The 16,771-nt window shown below is 53.0% G+C and overlaps 1 protein-coding gene across 1 annotated transcript in view; it reads left to right on the forward strand.

The window, feature by feature from the left end:
• Positions 1 to 12,991: 12,991 nt before the first annotated feature.
• ZCCHC24 (zinc finger CCHC-type containing 24) overlaps positions 12,992 to 16,771 on the forward strand; it is a 57,789-nt gene continuing 54,009 nt past the window's right edge. Inside the window, exon 1 of the mRNA XM_008145298.3 lies at positions 12,992 to 13,402. Within this exon, the coding sequence (XP_008143520.1) occupies positions 13,160 to 13,402 (243 nt within the window). The 5' untranslated portion in view covers positions 12,992 to 13,159. The remainder of the gene's footprint in view (positions 13,403 to 16,771) is intronic.

Raw genomic sequence — 16,771 nt, forward strand, 5'->3', positions numbered from 1 at the left:
AATTGTTATTCTCAATTTCTTCATGGGCCTCAGAAACTCCACACAGTGGGGCAAGATGTTTTCCAATATGGTGGTCGACTGTCATCCCCCCCAAGGCAAAACTGCTAGGATAGCAATTGTCTGCTGGAGAAAGATGTTCTCCGCAGCATGAGGGAATGACTCAGCACAGGAAACCTGGGTGTCTGCCTTCTGAGCTCTGACCCCAAAGCCCCCAATCCTGGCTTCTGCTCACACAGCTCCAGTCCTCTCTGCCCTCCCTAGGCTGGAGCACAAGGTGAGTGGCTGCACAGGGTATCTGGTGTGTTGGCCCTTTAAGAGGGTGCCTGCATTTCCAGCCATCTCTCCCTGTCAGACAGCAACCCTGCTGCTTTTCACAGCCAGATGTTCTGTGGATACCTTTCTCAGTTCTGGTGGTCTCTATTGGGGGCCCCAGCTTGGGGATTAAACCCCAAAGTTCTCAGTGGCAACCCCCCACTGCTGGGATATCTCTCCAGAACTTCAGCTGCTGTCTGTGGGAGCCCGGCCAGCCCTCTCGTGCCTTTGCACTTCCCACCAGTCTCTATGTGGCCTCTACTTTCTGTCCTTGATTATCAGGTCTCCAGCTGATAATTACCAGGTCTTCAGTTGATTATTCAAGATGGTTTTTTGTATTTTAGTTGTAATTCCAGCTTGGTCCTGGGAGCGTGTCTGTGTCACAAATCATTTTTTAGTATAAGTATGTCCCAAATATTGCACCGAGACATACTAACACTAAAAACATATTGTTCATCTGAAATTCAAATTTACCTGGGCAACCTTGTTTTTGTTTGTTTTGCTAAATCTGGCAATCGAGAACGCCAGAGTGGTGGTGTGAACCTGGGAGCCTTGTTAGTGGCCCAGGAGGCCGGGAGAGCAGGGCCAGATCTGAGTATGGCTGAGAAGAGTGTCAGCCAAAGGAGGTGGTCAGCGAGGGAAAGGGACTCTAAATGGGCAGTCAGCCTGTGGACACGAAGGCCAAGAGGCTGAATGCGAACGGCTTTCTGACACTGACTCACATCAGGTAGAGCCTTGGAGCCCCCAGAGGGTGCTCAGAGCTGTTACTCTAATTGGATCCCTCAGCTCTGGGAAGTGGGCACAGTACAGATCCCTATGCCCGGAGTGCTGGTGAGGACGCTGTGATTCAGGGAGGTTTTGTAGTTGGATTCTTAGGAAAGGGTACCAGCTCATGCAGGAGCCCTGGCAAGCCCTGCACCAAGCCCTGGGAAGCATGGTGCCGCTAAGTGGGCAGGAAGGGGGTGGTGGGAGGAGACTGAGCCTGAGAGAGCCCGCTTGGAGAGAGAGGGAGAGGCTGGGAGGAGAAAAATGACCAAAGCTCAGGATCCACTAGTAAATGATTAGCCTTCGCCAGAACACAGAAGCTGTGGACTGCTTTATAAACGAATGAAATGAAATAAAGTGCAGCAAAAATAAAATAGCAAAACTAAAAAGGCTAAGGTGTCAAACCCTCTGATGTAGGTTCAGGAGAGCCGGAGGGGGCCTCAGCACAAAGCCTTTGGCTACAGACTGGGACGCCCAGGACAGCAAGGGACAGTGGTGTCAGGCAGCGATGCCCTCGGTGACCTTATGGCATCTCTTATCTCTTTGGGCCTCATATTTCTCTGGCATGAAGCACAGGGGTGAGCTGAATAGGGAGGGTTCTTCAGCGGCGCTCGGAGACCTTCAAGCTACCTTCCAATTGTCAGGAGACAATGAGTGTTGCCCCAGATACTGGGGTCAGTTCATTCATTCATCAGCATGAACTGATGCCCTACTGTGTGCCAGGCAGCTTGCATATGCTGGGCAAGGTCTCTGCCTTCACGATACCTACACCCTGGGGTGTGCTTGATGGAGTGGGGGAAGACAGACAATAAATAAATGAACAAACAAGCAGCAGGGAGGGACGTTTGAGCCAAAGCCTGAATGATCTGTGCATGCAAATATTTGGGCCGAGAGGCCAGGCAGTGGAGCTGGCCAGTACAAAGGTCCTCAGGGACAACCATGCTGAGGGTGTTAGAAGAATGGAAAGAAGACCAGTGACTAGAATGAAAGTGGGTGAAGTGAGAGGGAGGGGCAGGACCATGTACAGGTAAGGACTCTGGGCTTTTTCTGAGTGTGGAAGCTATTTAGGGGTTTTGAGCAGCATTGTAATCGCATCTGATAGATGTTTTAAAAGGTGGCTCAAGGAAGTACATGTTGAAGACACTGTGCTAAGTGAAAAAAGCTAGACTCAGAAGGACAAATACTACTTGATACCACTAACTCAGAGAGTGGAACAATGATGGCCAGAGCTGGGAGGAGGGGGAGATAGGGAGGTATTAGTTGAAGGGTACAAATTTCAGGTATACAAGATGATTGAAGATCTACTGTACATCAAAGTGCCTATCATTAGCAATATTGTATTGTGAACTTAAAAATATGCTAAGAGGGTAGATCTTAGGTTGTGTTCTCTCTCTCTCTCTCTCTCTCTCTCTCTCTCTCTCTCTCTCTCTCTCTCTCTCACACACACACACACACACACACACACACTCACACACACACAAGAAAAAAGAAAAGGAAAAGAAAGAAATGTTGTATCATGACCAGGTACACCAAGGATGTATACAAGTGTGTGTTTTTTATAAATAAAATAAAAGTATCACAAAACAATAGATATTTTGCACAATGTATTCTGATAATCTCAATTTTTCTATTTAAATAAAATAAAAATCAGGTCAAGACCCATTAAGTTGATTTCACAGCCCACTCATTGATGGTGACTTACACGTTGTGCTGCTTTTAGAATATCACTGACCCTGGGTGTAAAATATGTTGTGGGAGCGTGGAGGGAGGCAGGAGAAGCAGCAGGAAGGGCAGCGAGGAGGGAGTTGCACACATCCAAGCACAAGAGGAGAGAGGACTGGACTGGCATGTGGGAGGTGAGGACTGAAGGACTGAAGCAGGTGGACAGACTTGGGCTATATATATTGGAAGCAGCATGGATGGGACTTATTAATGAACTAGATGCAAAGGGAGAGAGAAGGAGTAATTAATAACGACTTGGTTTTAGGCTTGGGTTTCCAGGAACAGTAGTGATGATTAGTGACATGGGTTATCCAGGGAAGCAATAGATTGCAGATAACCAAGAATTCTGTTTGGGCCGTGTCAATTTTCTTCTTCTTTTTTTTTTAAAAAAATATTTTTAATTTATTTCAGAGAGGGAGAGAGAGATAGAAACATCAATGATGAGAGAGAATCATTGATTGGCTGTCTTCTACATGCCCCACACCTCGGGGATCGAGCCTGCAACTGTACATGTGCCCTGATTGGGAATCAAACTGTGACCTCTTGGTTCTTAGGTCAGCACTCAACCACTGAGCCATGCCAGTAGGGGCTGGGCCATGTCAATTTCTTTCCTCTTAATTGTTTCTATCCTAGACTTAAAATCAGCGGCAGAGAAAGTACACAACAGGTAGAAAGCAGCCGTACAGTGCAATGTTAAGGCAAAACAAAAAACTTAGTTAATATCTACTCCGGGCTTACTCTGTGTCAGGCAGTGTTAAGAGTGTTACACATATTCATTCCATTTTCAAGGTAATGCTACAAAATAGGTGCTATCGTTCATTGTCTTCATTTTACACAAGAGAACAGAGAGGTTATTTTACTTGTCCTTAGTCACACAGCAAATATGTGCCAGAGCTGAGAGTTAACCCTTTGCACTCGCTTGCTTTTTTCTCGATTCCTTTATTCTAATGTTAACCGTGTTGAGTCACACTCGACATCTGAGTGCAAAAGGTTAAATGAGGCCATCCTGACGGCAAAATATAGCTCTGCCAAGGGAAGAGGTACTCCATCTCTGGAGGAGGATGAATCTCGACTCGGAAAATGGCCACATTCTATCGCAGAGTTGAAAAACAAAAGCAGGATTCAGGCCATAAGCAGTGCATGCAATTTTTTATCTGCTTTTGTGGTAAAAATTATGTTTGTTTATATGCACAGAGAAAAGACTAGAATGATGCATGTAACAGGGCTAACACTGGTTATCACTGGCTGGCGGGATTCCAGGCGGTTTGCATTTACGACAATGATAATATACAGCCATCGTAAAAGAATTTCTTTTAAAAATAGGAACCAAATTGAGACAGTTCTGTGCATCTAGTGTATGCGATGCGGACACATGGGACAAGCGATGTGTGTGTTATGGTGGAATCCTCAGACCTGGGCTCTCATCTCGGGACTGCCTGCGGCTCACCGTGTGGCCTTGGTCGAATCTCGAGCCCCTCTGGACCACGGGTCCTCGGAGGAGGACCCTAGGGACAGAGCCTGGGAGCAGTGGTGTCCTGGTTAATATTTAGCAACCAGCTCTCAAAAAAACAGTTCTTGATGTGTAGCTTCAGCTGATTTTTGTGCTACGGATAGTCCCATCAGTTTCAAGTTTGTACTTAGGTGACAGACAGACTGGGGAGGCGTGCTGGCTGCACACCGCAGAGCCTCCCACCATGAATACAATGCGTAGACCACCTCACCAGCGTAGGTAAGAGCAAAACATAACCAAATCATTAGGGTGCGATGCGTTTTGAGTATTTATTACCTTTGTTTTTAATATAATTTATTTCATTGTAATCTTACATAATTGGATTTTTAATAATGACTGTGTTTAACAAGTGGCCGACAAAATCCCTAAACATTTAGCAGTTGGCTCTGAGGCGTCCGGCACACCACTGCCTAGGAGTCTGTGGGTCAGACAGGCCGAAGGTCCAAGGTTCGGAGGAGCTACGAGCCCACTGAGTCCTTGGCCCCACAGACATCTTGGCCTGAATCACAGTCTCCGGAAGGAGAAAAAGGAAAGGGCACAGGAGACAAGGACTCCAACCAGGGAGACAAGCGGCAGGAAGGGCTGGCGGCCTCAATGTAATCGTGGGAGCTGTTTTTCTCTGTCTTATCAATGGCAGAGGCCAGGGAAAACAATACCCCTGACTGAACATCACTTCAGGAGCCGACAGGAAGACCCCCCGAGTGTGGGTCTGTGATGAGCTGGCCAATCGGGTGGGCCTGGAGTCCTTCCCAGCCCCAAGCTCTCACGGGCCTGCCTCTGCTTCCCACCTCCCAGCATGCTGGTCACACAGCCGAGTCTCCGCTCCCCTGCTCTGACTTGGCCTCCTGTGCCAGGATCTGGACACATCGGAGGCAGTAGCTGCCTGCCCTTCACCGTGAAGACCACAGCAGAAGCAAGGCCAGCCTTCTGGTTCCTTGGCTCCAGGTGTCCCGCATGGCTGCCGCCTGTTCTCCCCGCCGCCTTCACGCCGCCTTCACGCCAGGAGCTGTGTAGGTGCTGAGCATATCATCCCCCTTTAGCAGATTTGGAAACAGGTCCAGGGAGGTCAGGGAGCCTGCCATGTTGTCAACAGAAGTAACTGCACACACACTTGGCCAAATAAAAAAGTCTGAAATCAAATGGTGGCGAGGGTGTGGCCCCACAGGACTCTCCTGCTAGAAACCACTTAGGAGTATGTTGTAAAGGTGCACAATTACATACCCTGCAGAGCAGCGGGTGCATGTCAGGAAGAGTCCTGGGGGCACTGTTGCAGAACCATCAAGAGGAGAGAGGCTGAATAAACTGTGCCATAGTCTCACATGGAATAGAGCGCAGCTATCTGAATGAATGATAGTGGCGTGCCTTCATAGGATTAAAGCTTAGCAGTGCTATATTAAGTGAAATAAATGAGTCACAAAGATGTCCACCATCATGATACTCTCTTAAGAAAGTTAAACCACAAATCAAAGATACATACTTTTAAACAAACAAACAAACAAATAAATATGACAAAACTATACAAATAGGAAAGCAAGAGAATGATTCCACAAGGTGATTCTCTCTGGCTGGGGGAGCCTGGGAATTGGCTGGAGGCAGACCTCAGAGGTAAATGTGCTGTGGTCAAGGTCTGTTTTTATGTTGGCTGGTTTGTTCACAGGGACTTATTATATTAATAAACAAACAAACAAATAAATAAAAATATTGCCAACCAGGGTTTATGGCTAATGGCCTTCTCTGAGCCCGGGCTGAGGGGGAGGGGAAGGTTGGAAATCAGAAGACTTGGCTGCTGCCACCAAGTAGTTTTCAGAGGGTCAACTCAAAATCACAGAACCAGAAGCCATGTCATTTTCCTCTTCTGAGCATCAGTTTTCATGCAGGTAAAACGAGGTTTGGGGACCAGATGGTCTCTGAGCCCTTCTATTAGCTGAGCTAGAGCAGGCTCTGCTGCTGTGACAGATAAGCCCAATCTCAGTGGCTGACCTCGAGAAGGTCTGTTTCTAGCTCACCCTGCAGTCTGAGAGGTCCTTCCGCCAGCTCCCCTGCAATGCCGACTTAGAGGTCTGGCCTCTGCTGTCTTGGAGTCTTTCACACCCCGTTCCCCGCCGCCCAACACACACACACACACACACACACACAGAATGGGAGCTTTACAATGTGGAGAACCCACACCTACTCTTACTGCCTCATTGGAGACACACTGTTTCCACACACCTTCCTCTGATGGAGAACGAGTCCCACGGTCCCAGCCCAACTGCAAGGGAGGCTGCACAGTGGAGTGAATAGTAGCTCTGGCTACCAAGGCCCCTGCAGGTCTACAATCCATGGAGTCCCTGGGACCAGATTTGACAGTCTCCTGCCTGGGTTTAATTCACTTGTCTATTCATTAGGCAAACAGAGGGCCCACTCTGACCCAGCACTGGGCCAGGCACAGAAGCTCACAGCCCAGCGGTGGTGCTGGGGGGTGAGGGTGTGAAAGGGAGGACTGACCATTTCACAAGCATCATAATACCACACGAACACCCTGTGGCTGAGAAGAAAAGAGAGTATCTAATGGGGGTGTGAGAGTGGGTGTTGGTGGTGTGATGACAGCAGGCTTCTCTGGGAAAGTAATTGTCTTCAGGGGGGTCTTGAAGGGTGAGAGGGGACTGCCAGGAAACCTGAAAAAGGAGACCCTTCCTGGCAGGGAACAGCATGTGCAAAGGCATGGAGGCAAGGAAGGCCTTGCTTGAGTGGGGAAAGGCCAGTTGTTCCGTCTCATTAGAGGGTAGGGGTGGGTGCCCATGTGGTATTGGAGCTGGAGGGTAGGTTGTACCTGCAATTAGGGTAGAAAGGTAGTCAGGAGTCAGGGGACAAAGGGCTGAATGTCATGCCCAGTAGGTGGTTGGACTTTATCCAATGGGCAGCCAGGGAAAGGTTCTAAGAAGGCAAGGAAGACCAAGGGGTGACCAAGGGGCAGTTTCCACTCCTTCCAAAACGTCCGTTAGCCAGCTTCCCTGCCATTATTTGATTTGGGTCAGACTTTTCCCAGTGTAGGAGCTCTGCACACTCAGCTTTAGGGTGAGTGTCTTAACCCCATCTTCCAAACAGATGCCCATTAAGCCTAAAAACATTCATATTCCAAAGCCACTCTCCCTCGTCCCCCACAGAAGACATGTTCACACTCGACCACTGGTCCTGAGTGTTTAGGCACCTCTCCAGCCCCGAAGGCCTGGGGTCTCCCCACAGGTTGAAGCTGTTGATAAAATCTGTATGGTTTGTTGTTGCTTTTTTTGGTTTTGTTTTTTAAGAAAAGTGGCTATGAAATTGGAAGGAGAGGAAGAAAGTCATTTCTGCCCACAGCTCCTACGTGAGAAAGGGACCATCTCCGCCCCATCACTTTTCTGAGGGCTGTTCCTTGGGGAGCACGGGGGGTGGGGTGGGGTGGGGTGGGGGGCGGTGGGAGGGAGTGCTGTTAGGCCTATTTCTGTGACTTCTAGGAATCAGAGGTCCAGGGGCTTCTGCCAGCTTGCCCTAGGGCCAGTGGTCGGCAAACTCAATAGTCAACAGAGCCAAATATCAACAGTACAAAGACTGAAATTTCTTTTGAGAGCCAAATTTTTTAAACTTAACTTCTTCTAACGCCACTTCTTCAAAACAGACTCGCCCAGGCCGTGGTATTTTGTGGAAGAGCCACACTCAAGGGGCCAAAGAGCCGCATGTGGCTCGCGAGCCGCAGTTTGCCGACCACGGCCCTAGGCCATGCATAAAGAGCTGGGCGAAGGACCCTGAGCTTCTGACTCCCAGGCTGACAACCCTCATGCCCACCTCACAGTGTCCAGCCTTGAAAACAAGCAAGCACTCCCCAAGGGCCTCCCAGATGCCAGGGCCTTCTGAGTGTCCATGCCTTCCTGTGTCCTGGGATTCAAGCCACCATGGGAAAATTTTACACATGAGAAACTGTCCAGCAGAGGATACTCCACGTGCCAATGTCACACAGCCAGGAAGGGGACGTCTCAAAGATGTCCAGGCCCTTTCCACAGCTCAGCACCTGTGTGGAGTTTACGATTCCCGGGTCTCGCCACCTTTTGTTGCGCTCTCAGGGCCAAGAGTCTGGGGGTGGGGCTCGAGTGATCAGGTTGTCCCTGAGGTTTCCATCGTAGCACCGCACAAAGGTATCTGGGGTTAGTGGTGCTGAAATCAAGCTGAAATCATGTGCCCGGGCAACAATGGGGCTGCAAAGGTGTCTTCTACTAGTATACAAGATTTGAGCTCACTGCAGCTGAGGACAACCTCTTTTCTAATCTGCACAAAGTCACCGTACCGGTTAGAAAGGGTCCTGAGAGGGCGGATATAAGTCAAGGATTGATGGTTTGTTTTCATCCACTGGGTCATTCCACCCTTAGCAGCAACGCAGATGGCTGTGTTGGAAGGAATCTGAAGTCGCCTGGGAAGGAGCTCTGCACTCGGTGATTTGTGACCTGGGTCGGAGATGGGCCGTGGCTCTTGCAGGGAGAGGATTTGCCATTTTGCTATCACTGCTGTAAACTGACACCTTCTGTGTCAACACACAGCCCCAAGGAGCCCAGTGCCCAGTCCTGGCCAGAGGAGAGGGAACCTCCGCCTCCCAGCGTGTTCTTCGCTGTTTATTCCTGAGGCATGGAGTGCGGGCAAGTGCAAGAGGGTCAGGGAGTGCTTTGTGTCATGAATCACTGTGAGGCGTGTTTCAGAGAAATAAGCAGCATCCATTTGCACAGGGATGGGAAGCCCCCTCTTCTGCTCCTCTCTGCCTGCCTTTCAAGCCCAAACAGAAAGCTGATTCCCCCATGAAGACCCGCTTGCTCTTCTTTCTAAAGTTCTTCCTGCTTCTCTGAACTCAAAGATCTTGGTTTGAAACGCCACCAAACACCTCTCAGACCTGTTGCCTGGGCAACTTCAGGGCCAGCACTTCCTTACATGCACCCTCCTCCTCCCAACCACCACTCTGGATAAATGGAATATTACTCCTATTGAAGTTTTTTTTTTTCCACTTTTTTTTTATTTAGGTATTATATGTGTACATATCTTACCATTGTCCCCCCCACCCCACACCCATACATGCCCTCACCCCCCAGAGTTTTGCGTCCATTGGTTATGCTTATATGCATGCATACAAGTCCTTCGGTTGATCTCTTATCTCCCCCACCTCTCCCTAACCTTCCCCCTGTAATTTGACAGTCTGTTTGATGCTTTACTGTCTCTGTATCTATCTTTTTGTTCATCAGTTTATAATGTTCTTTATTATCCATAAATGCGTGAGATCATGTGGTATTTTTCTTTCATTGACTGGCTTATTTCACTTAGCATAATGTTCTCCAATTCCATCCAGGTTGCTGCAAATGATGAGAATTCCTTCTTTTTTATGGTAGCATAGTATTCCATTGTGTAGATGTACCACAGTTTTCTGATCCAGTCATCTGCTGACGGGCACCTAGGCTGTTTCCAAATCTTAGCTATGGTAAATTGTGCTGCTATGAACATAGGGGTGCATATATCCTTTCTGATTGGTGTTTCTAGTTTCTTCGGATATATTCCCAGGACCTATTGAAGTTATTAATACTGCCATGTGATTGCTTATTCACAGCTAGCAAACTGCCTTCCTGTTCACATCCTCCTCTGACCCCATCAGTCACTGAGAGAACTGAGGTTTACAGAGAGGGCAGGCACTTGCCTAAGGCCACTCAGCCAGATTTCTTTTCTTCAAATCCTGTCTTCTCTCCACTGTCCCATTCTGGAGCCCATGGGGTGGGCAGAGTGTTCAGGAAAGGGGCAGGGACTCAAGCCTCACCTGGGAGTTCCCTCCCACCTGCAGTTCTGAGGACAGTGCTGCCACACAGGAGACGGCCAGACCAGGGCCAGACGGCAGTTAGGAAGTGGAGTGGGTTACAGCAGGTGGCTCAGCCATCAGGCTTCCTGGGTGAGCTTGAACAAGACCCTTTCCTTCTCTGGCTGTAGTGCCTCCACCTCTGCAAAGTGGAGGCATGGGCTAGGACCTCTGACATGTTAAATGCAGAGATTGGCTATGGGCCACTCTTCTGGGCCTAGTACCCAGGCCTCTGATGCCCATTGGGCCACCCTCACCCATCACCCTGCCCCCACCCTATAGGAGGTGCTGTCTCAGGGGATCCTGAGAGGCCAGCTGAGGAGCTGACCTCAGGTCAATCAGCTGCTATCCAGGCGAACTGCCTGTCAGTTGCTCAAATTTATTGATCGCCCACTGAGTACAGAGCCCACGTGCTAAGCACGTGTGCCGTGGGCAAGGGGAGAGAGAAAAGTACAAAACCAAAGGAGCCATTCAGTCTTCAAAGGGGAGCATAATCTGACCATCCCTCGATGGGCTATTTAACCACCGACCTAGCGAACAGTTTTGGATTATTTACTATGTATGCACCAGGCCTTGTGCGAGGGTGGGGGTTGGGGTGTGTGTGAAAGGGACAGAGGGCATCAGCCTGGTCACCAGGCATGACAAGCACTTCACAGCATCAAGTCACTCGGAAGGACAGGGAACCCAGGCCGCGTGTCTCTCTAGGCAGGCGCCAGACCAGGCTGAGCACGACGACAGAAGGGTTTTGTGTGGCTAGCTCTTTAGTTCACAAGCTCCATCACTATCTATTTACTGCCTTACACGTGGTGGTCTCTGCCTGACCCCTGAAGCAATTTGAATTTGAATAGGACTACCTTCAAACGAACAAGACTACCCTGGCCCAGAGGAGGGGGAGGCAGAGACAGAAAGCTCTAGCTGGAGGTGGGTGCCTCAGGGGCTCCTCTGGGCTCCCCAACTACCTGCTCGTACAATTGGAAGATGTCCCCTCTCTGAACAGCAGTTTTCTCTATAAAATCCAGGGAAAGCCTAGTTCAGTGGTTCCAAATTCTATCCACCACCAAACCTCAAAGATAGCAGCAGAGTTTCAGAGATGACCCCCAATATTTTCAGGTGTAAAATGGTTATCACACACATTCCTAACAAATGTGTACCTTCTCTTTAAACCAATAGGTTTAATACTGTTTTAAAATATAAAGGGTACAGTTTAGGTGTTTCTCTGATAAATAAAATTACTTTTGATTGATATGGTTTCTATCAGTAATTGCAAATCACTTGATACACAAAAATCTTAAAAATATGATCAAATAAGACAGGAAAAAATCAAAGGGGTTCTTGGTTAGTGACCTGGTGGGAACGAGCTTCACTGGCCATCGCTGAAGTCCTTTCCGGCCCAAGCACCCACCGGGGTGGGTGGATGCAGGTCGTGGGAGAAATCCCCGTGAAGGGGTGGCAGGGAGCTGACCTTTATGGCATACCTTCTGATTACCAGGCTCAAACTGGTAAACTCAGGAACATCTCGAGGCAGGACGGTGACTGTCCCCCTTTCACAGGTTCACTCTTAGAGGTTAGGGGCCAGGCCTAGGTTACTTAGCTGGAAGGTGGCAGAGCTGGCACTTGGACGCTGGCAGAATGGCACCAGGTTTCAGGTGGGAGAGGTGACTCGGGTCCCCTCCAGGAGCTTCTAAGTCAGAATCTGGCGCTGGTGCAGCGGTGGCAGCAGTGGTTACCCCGGAGTGTGAGGGCCGCAGGGCTTCCAGGTGAGTCAGTGGGAGCGGGGGTGGGGTGGAGGGGGGCGGGGCTCACTTCGGCAAACTTGGACTAGCTGGGTTGTCCTGGGGTGGTGGTGGCAGTCGTCTTCCGAGCTCCCTCGGACCCATCTGGTGATTTGGCTACGCGCAGGGCATCTTGAAGCGGGGGTAGCGGGGTGGGGGGTGGGGGGTGGGGGTCGGGGGGGTGGAGGGTAGAGGGAGAAGCAATGTTGATCCAGAGGAGAAACAGGAGAGAAAGAGGGGGTGGGGAGAAGGCGAGGGAAGGGGGCGGAGAGTCCTTCCTGGGGCAGGAACCCGGGCCCCCCTCGGCAGAGCCGGCCCTGCAAAGCGATTCTGCAGATGGAAGGAATTAACGGGGCGGGGGAGGGTCCTACGGTGATAGCGAGAGGAAGGAGGGAGGAGTGTGTGTGTGTCTGGATCTGGGAGGGGAGGGAGAGACAGACACATCAGACTAGACGGAAATGGAAAAGACGAAGGAGAAACACAGAGAGAGAGACACAGCCACGGAGACAGACAGAGACAAGGGGCACAGGAGATATTAGTCTGAGGGAGAAGACAGAGTGTGAGAAAAGTGGGAAAACAGAAAAGAAAAAAAACGAGTGAAAATGACATAATTGGCTAGGATTTGGCAAGAACGCGAAACAGAGGAGAGCTGAGGGCAGAACGAGAGGAACTGGATCTGGACCGGGCTGTGCCGAGCTGCCGCAGGCTCCGGAGGACTGCGGGGGGCGCGGGGGCGGGGGGGCCTGGGAGGGGCCGCCCAGGGGCGGGCCAGCACCGGCAGCGTATTTAGACGGGCTTCGCCTCATTTCTCTACTCGCCCCGTCCGGCTACTTCATATTCAAGGAGACAGCCAATGGAAGGCGAGGACGGAGCCAGAGGGGGCGTGGCCTCCGTGAGCCCCACCCCGGGAGCGGTCGCCGAAGGGGTCAGCGTTGAGGCAGATAGCGGATCGCCGCGCGGGGCGGGGCGGGCGGCGCGAAGGGGGCGGGCCCAAAAGTTTCCTGCCCAACTTTCGCTGCCTCCTTCCTCCGCCCGCGCGCGCTGCGGCCGCAGTCTGGGGAGGTGGCGGCGGCGGCGGCGGCGGCGGTGGCGGCTGCGGGCAGCGCGCAGGGCGCGGGGCGATCGCCGTCGGGGCTCGGGCGGCGGGCAGTGGGCTCAGGCTCCCCGGTGCCCGCCCCTCCGCTGGAGGTGGGGGGCGCGAGCGGGCTGCCGGGGAGGGGCCGGCACCGCCGCCGCAAAATGAGCCTGCTGTCGGCCATCGACACCAGCGCCTCGGTGTACCAGCCGGCCCAGCTGCTCAACTGGGTCTACCTGTCGCTGCAGGACACGCACCAGGCGAGCGCCTTCGATGCCTTCCGGCCCGAGCCGCCCGCCGGCGCTGCGCCTCCAGAGCTGGCTTTCGGCAAGGGCCGCCCGGAGCAGCTGGGCTCGCCCCTGCACTCCAGCTATCTCAACAGCTTCTTCCAGCTGCAGCGCGGAGAGGTGGGTGCCCCTGCGCGCCCCCGCTCTCCGTCGACAGCGCGGGGCCTTTTCCTATCGGCCCGGCTCTTCCTGGCGGGGCCCGGCTCCGTATTGCCCGGCCCTCCTTGGCTTGGCTTTGCTCAGCTCTGCCAAACTCGCTGCCCGAAGTCCCCGGGGCGCCGGGAGCGCGTCACCTCCCGGCTGAGCCCAGCCGGGAGCAGCTCGGGCGCGGGCGGGGCCCTCCCGTCTCCTCTCCCAGCCCCCCGCGCCCTGCTAGAAGGGGGGGGGGGGGCGGGCAGGGAGGCGACGGGGCGGGGGGCTCCGGATTCTCTCCAGACAGCCGGGCGGGGAGCCCCTTCCAAGTGTCCTTCCCACACCCAACCCCATCCCCTTCTTGGCCACCGCTCGCTGGGACGGACAGTGCAGATTCTGCTCCCAGCTCCTCTGCAGGGGGGCCTAAAATCTTTTCTCCTTCGACCTCGACGGTTTCTGACCCATAGGGCACCCTAGAGAGCAGTGACTCGCCCAGAGGACTTTACCTGCTGTTCGCACGCTGGGAGGGACCCCCAGATACGTCCTCCAGCTGCTCGCCCTCCCCCAGCCACATAGGAAGTGGTTTTTGAGGGCTTGACCCCACAGACTGCGCTGTCCCCCGCCCTCCCAGCCTGGAAGGAAATGAAAGGGAAATCCTCTTGAGCTCTTGGGAGGGGGGCTGGTAGCGGGAGAGGTTCCAGCTGCCAGTGCCTTCCCCAGAAACCTGGGCCGGCTGCTTGCAGAGTCTGCTCCTGGGTGGATTCAGTTACACAGAGTCGGAGGGGCAGTGCATCTTCCCAGCTACATAAACACACAGACTGCCAGGAACTCCCAGCCCTTTGGAGGGTCTTCAGCGTCTTCCTATATCCCAGTCCCCTCTCTTCCGCTGGACTCCTCCTCCTCCCCCACTCCCACTTGCTCCTGCTTCATTTGTGAACTGCAGACACCCTTCTGTGGCCTTCACTCACTCCCCTCTGGCAGCTCCCCCTGTAAAGGTTCAGGGGGAAGGGGTGAGGGAGAGGACACACATGAGGGTAATTTTCCTTCAAGACTTGAGCACACGGGTTAGTTTTAGGAGAGTCAGAGGCCTGAACGTTTGGGCGAGAAGGCCTGTGCAGGCCAGTACACTGGGGATGAAGGGTGAGACAGAGGGTCACCCTTTCTGGCCCCATCACGTGTTCAGCTCTGCCATTATTGGCTAGGGGAGACGGGACATATAGCATGCTGGCCTCAGGGCTAGAGGTGGGCCAGCGCCCGGAGCGGAGAGGAGCACTGGCTGACCTGAGCTGGGCTGGCTGGGCACAGCTGAAGGAGAGGAGCGTGGAGTGGCAGCCTTGGTGCCAGGAGAAAGAATTTGTATGCCAAAGCTCTTTGTAAATTGTAAAGCACTCTCCACACGAGGAATTATTCTTGGCTGGGAATCTTTCTTTCTTGTAAGAGGCTTTGCTGCCTCTTCAGGGAACTGGCTGCAGGGATCAGTGATCTGGAGGGACAGTGTGTGGGGTCTTTCTTCAGGGTGTGGGTCTTAGCAAACATTCGTTGAGCTCCCTGTGGGCCCCTGGGGACTCATTCACAGGCTCACGGGGCCCAGGTTAGAAGATAGACAGGACGATATAGGGTGAATGGTTGTGGGATTTCATGGGGGTCCTGTGGAAGCCCAAAGAGAGGAGGGTGACTGTGACCCGCAGGACAAGTGGGGGTCCCTAATCAGCCCCTGCTAGCTTTCCACTGCCCCCACCCTATGGTGTGGCCTTGTTCCCCACTGAGAACAAGGAGTTTGGGGCCATTAGGAGTCCCCTGTAGGAGGAGTTTGGTGTGCCTCCTCTCGGAAATTTCTGTGGCCCAGGATCCTGGCTGGCTCTCAGCGAGACCAGGCTTCCTGTCACTGCACTGCTGCTTACCTCAGTTTCCCTACGAAGAGGCACATTCCTTCCCTGGGGCCCAAAAAGTCTCTCCGGACCTGACTTAGGGGGAGCCTCAGTTAACCCATCTGTTACATGAACAGTGCACTGGGGATGAAGGGTGAGACAGAGGGTTCTCAGGGAGGGGTGCATGGGGTCTGAGAGCTGTACAAACAGGGAAGGGTGTGCATTAGGGGAGGCAGCAGAGGCCCCCTGTGCTCCGAGGCCGGTGGCTTCCTTGGAGAGGCTGGAGGCTGTGCCTGCTGACTCTCAGAAGGCCCTCCTGGCTTTGGGCTCACCCACTCTCGCCTCCCAGCCACTTGCCTCCTGACCCCTCGTGGAGCCCCAGCCGTGCTGCTGCGGACAGGCCTTTCCTGCATCTAGGACTTGGCTGGTGACCTAATGTGGCTCCAAAATAGCAACTGGCTGAGAAGGCAAGAGAAAATCCTCCCCACCTGAATGCTACCAAGGGGCTGGCCGGAGAGGAAGCAGGTCGTGTGTGGCCCGAAGGGGACCCGACGAAGGGACCCAGGGGCCCAGGAGCGTCGCCACTCTGTGCGAGGCTGGCAGGCCCGATGGCAGTGCCTGCGAATGTGACTTGCATGCTGACCGCTGACCACGGCCTGTCTGCGCCAGTCTCCGTGCCAAGAGCCCACCCCCTCCCGCACCACCCCCAGGCCGCTCCCACCACAATAGCAAAACACCATGAATGCAGCTGGGATTTGGGCGGGGGGGTGGGGACATGGGGGCACAGAAGCCCATTGTGCCCCTGGAACCTCAGCTCTGGAAGCTGAAGATAAGCCAAGGGTTCTGAGTGGAGCACTGGCCCTGGAAGCAGAGCGAGGGAGAGAGATGGCAGAGTTCGTGGGCAAGTGCAGGAGCGTCAGCAGGTGACTTGGATGCCTGGGGTTGCTCCTCAGCTTCTCAGCTCGTGGTGAGGGTGCCAGGCCAAAGCAGGCACAGGTCGTTTGTGCAGTTTTTTTTTGTTTTTTAAGGCAACTGGGTCTAGTAACTTGGCCTTATGAACCCCTGTGACAACTCTGTGTCCTTGGAGAGAGACTCCTGAGTGCCTTGGCTCAGCACATCTCTCTCTCCAGGTACCCAAGGAAGGCAGCTCTTAGAGGGAGTCAGCGCTGGGAGGCCTGGGGTCTTCCCTGCCAAGTTTTGTTTGGAATTAAAATTCACAGCAGTGTGCGTCCTGTGGGACTCCTCTTCCAGAAAAGTACGTACCACCTCGCTGAGCATTAGCTCTTGTGCTCCTCAGAGGGATGCCCAGGGACCCTCCTGGGTAGTCCCTGTACCCGCTCGAGGGGAGCTATGGCTGTGCCAGCCCAGGTTCGATTAGGGCAGCCAGTTTCTTTTCCTCTTCCTCCAGGGACAGGTATGGCTTGAAGATGTGGCCTTAAGGTCCGTGATGCTTTGTGGGGGTCAGGGGAGGACTTTGGGCTCAAATGCA

This window comes from Eptesicus fuscus, chromosome 17, assembly GCF_027574615.1.
Source record: "Eptesicus fuscus isolate TK198812 chromosome 17, DD_ASM_mEF_20220401, whole genome shotgun sequence".
NCBI classification, from domain to species: Eukaryota; Metazoa; Chordata; class Mammalia; order Chiroptera; family Vespertilionidae; genus Eptesicus; species Eptesicus fuscus.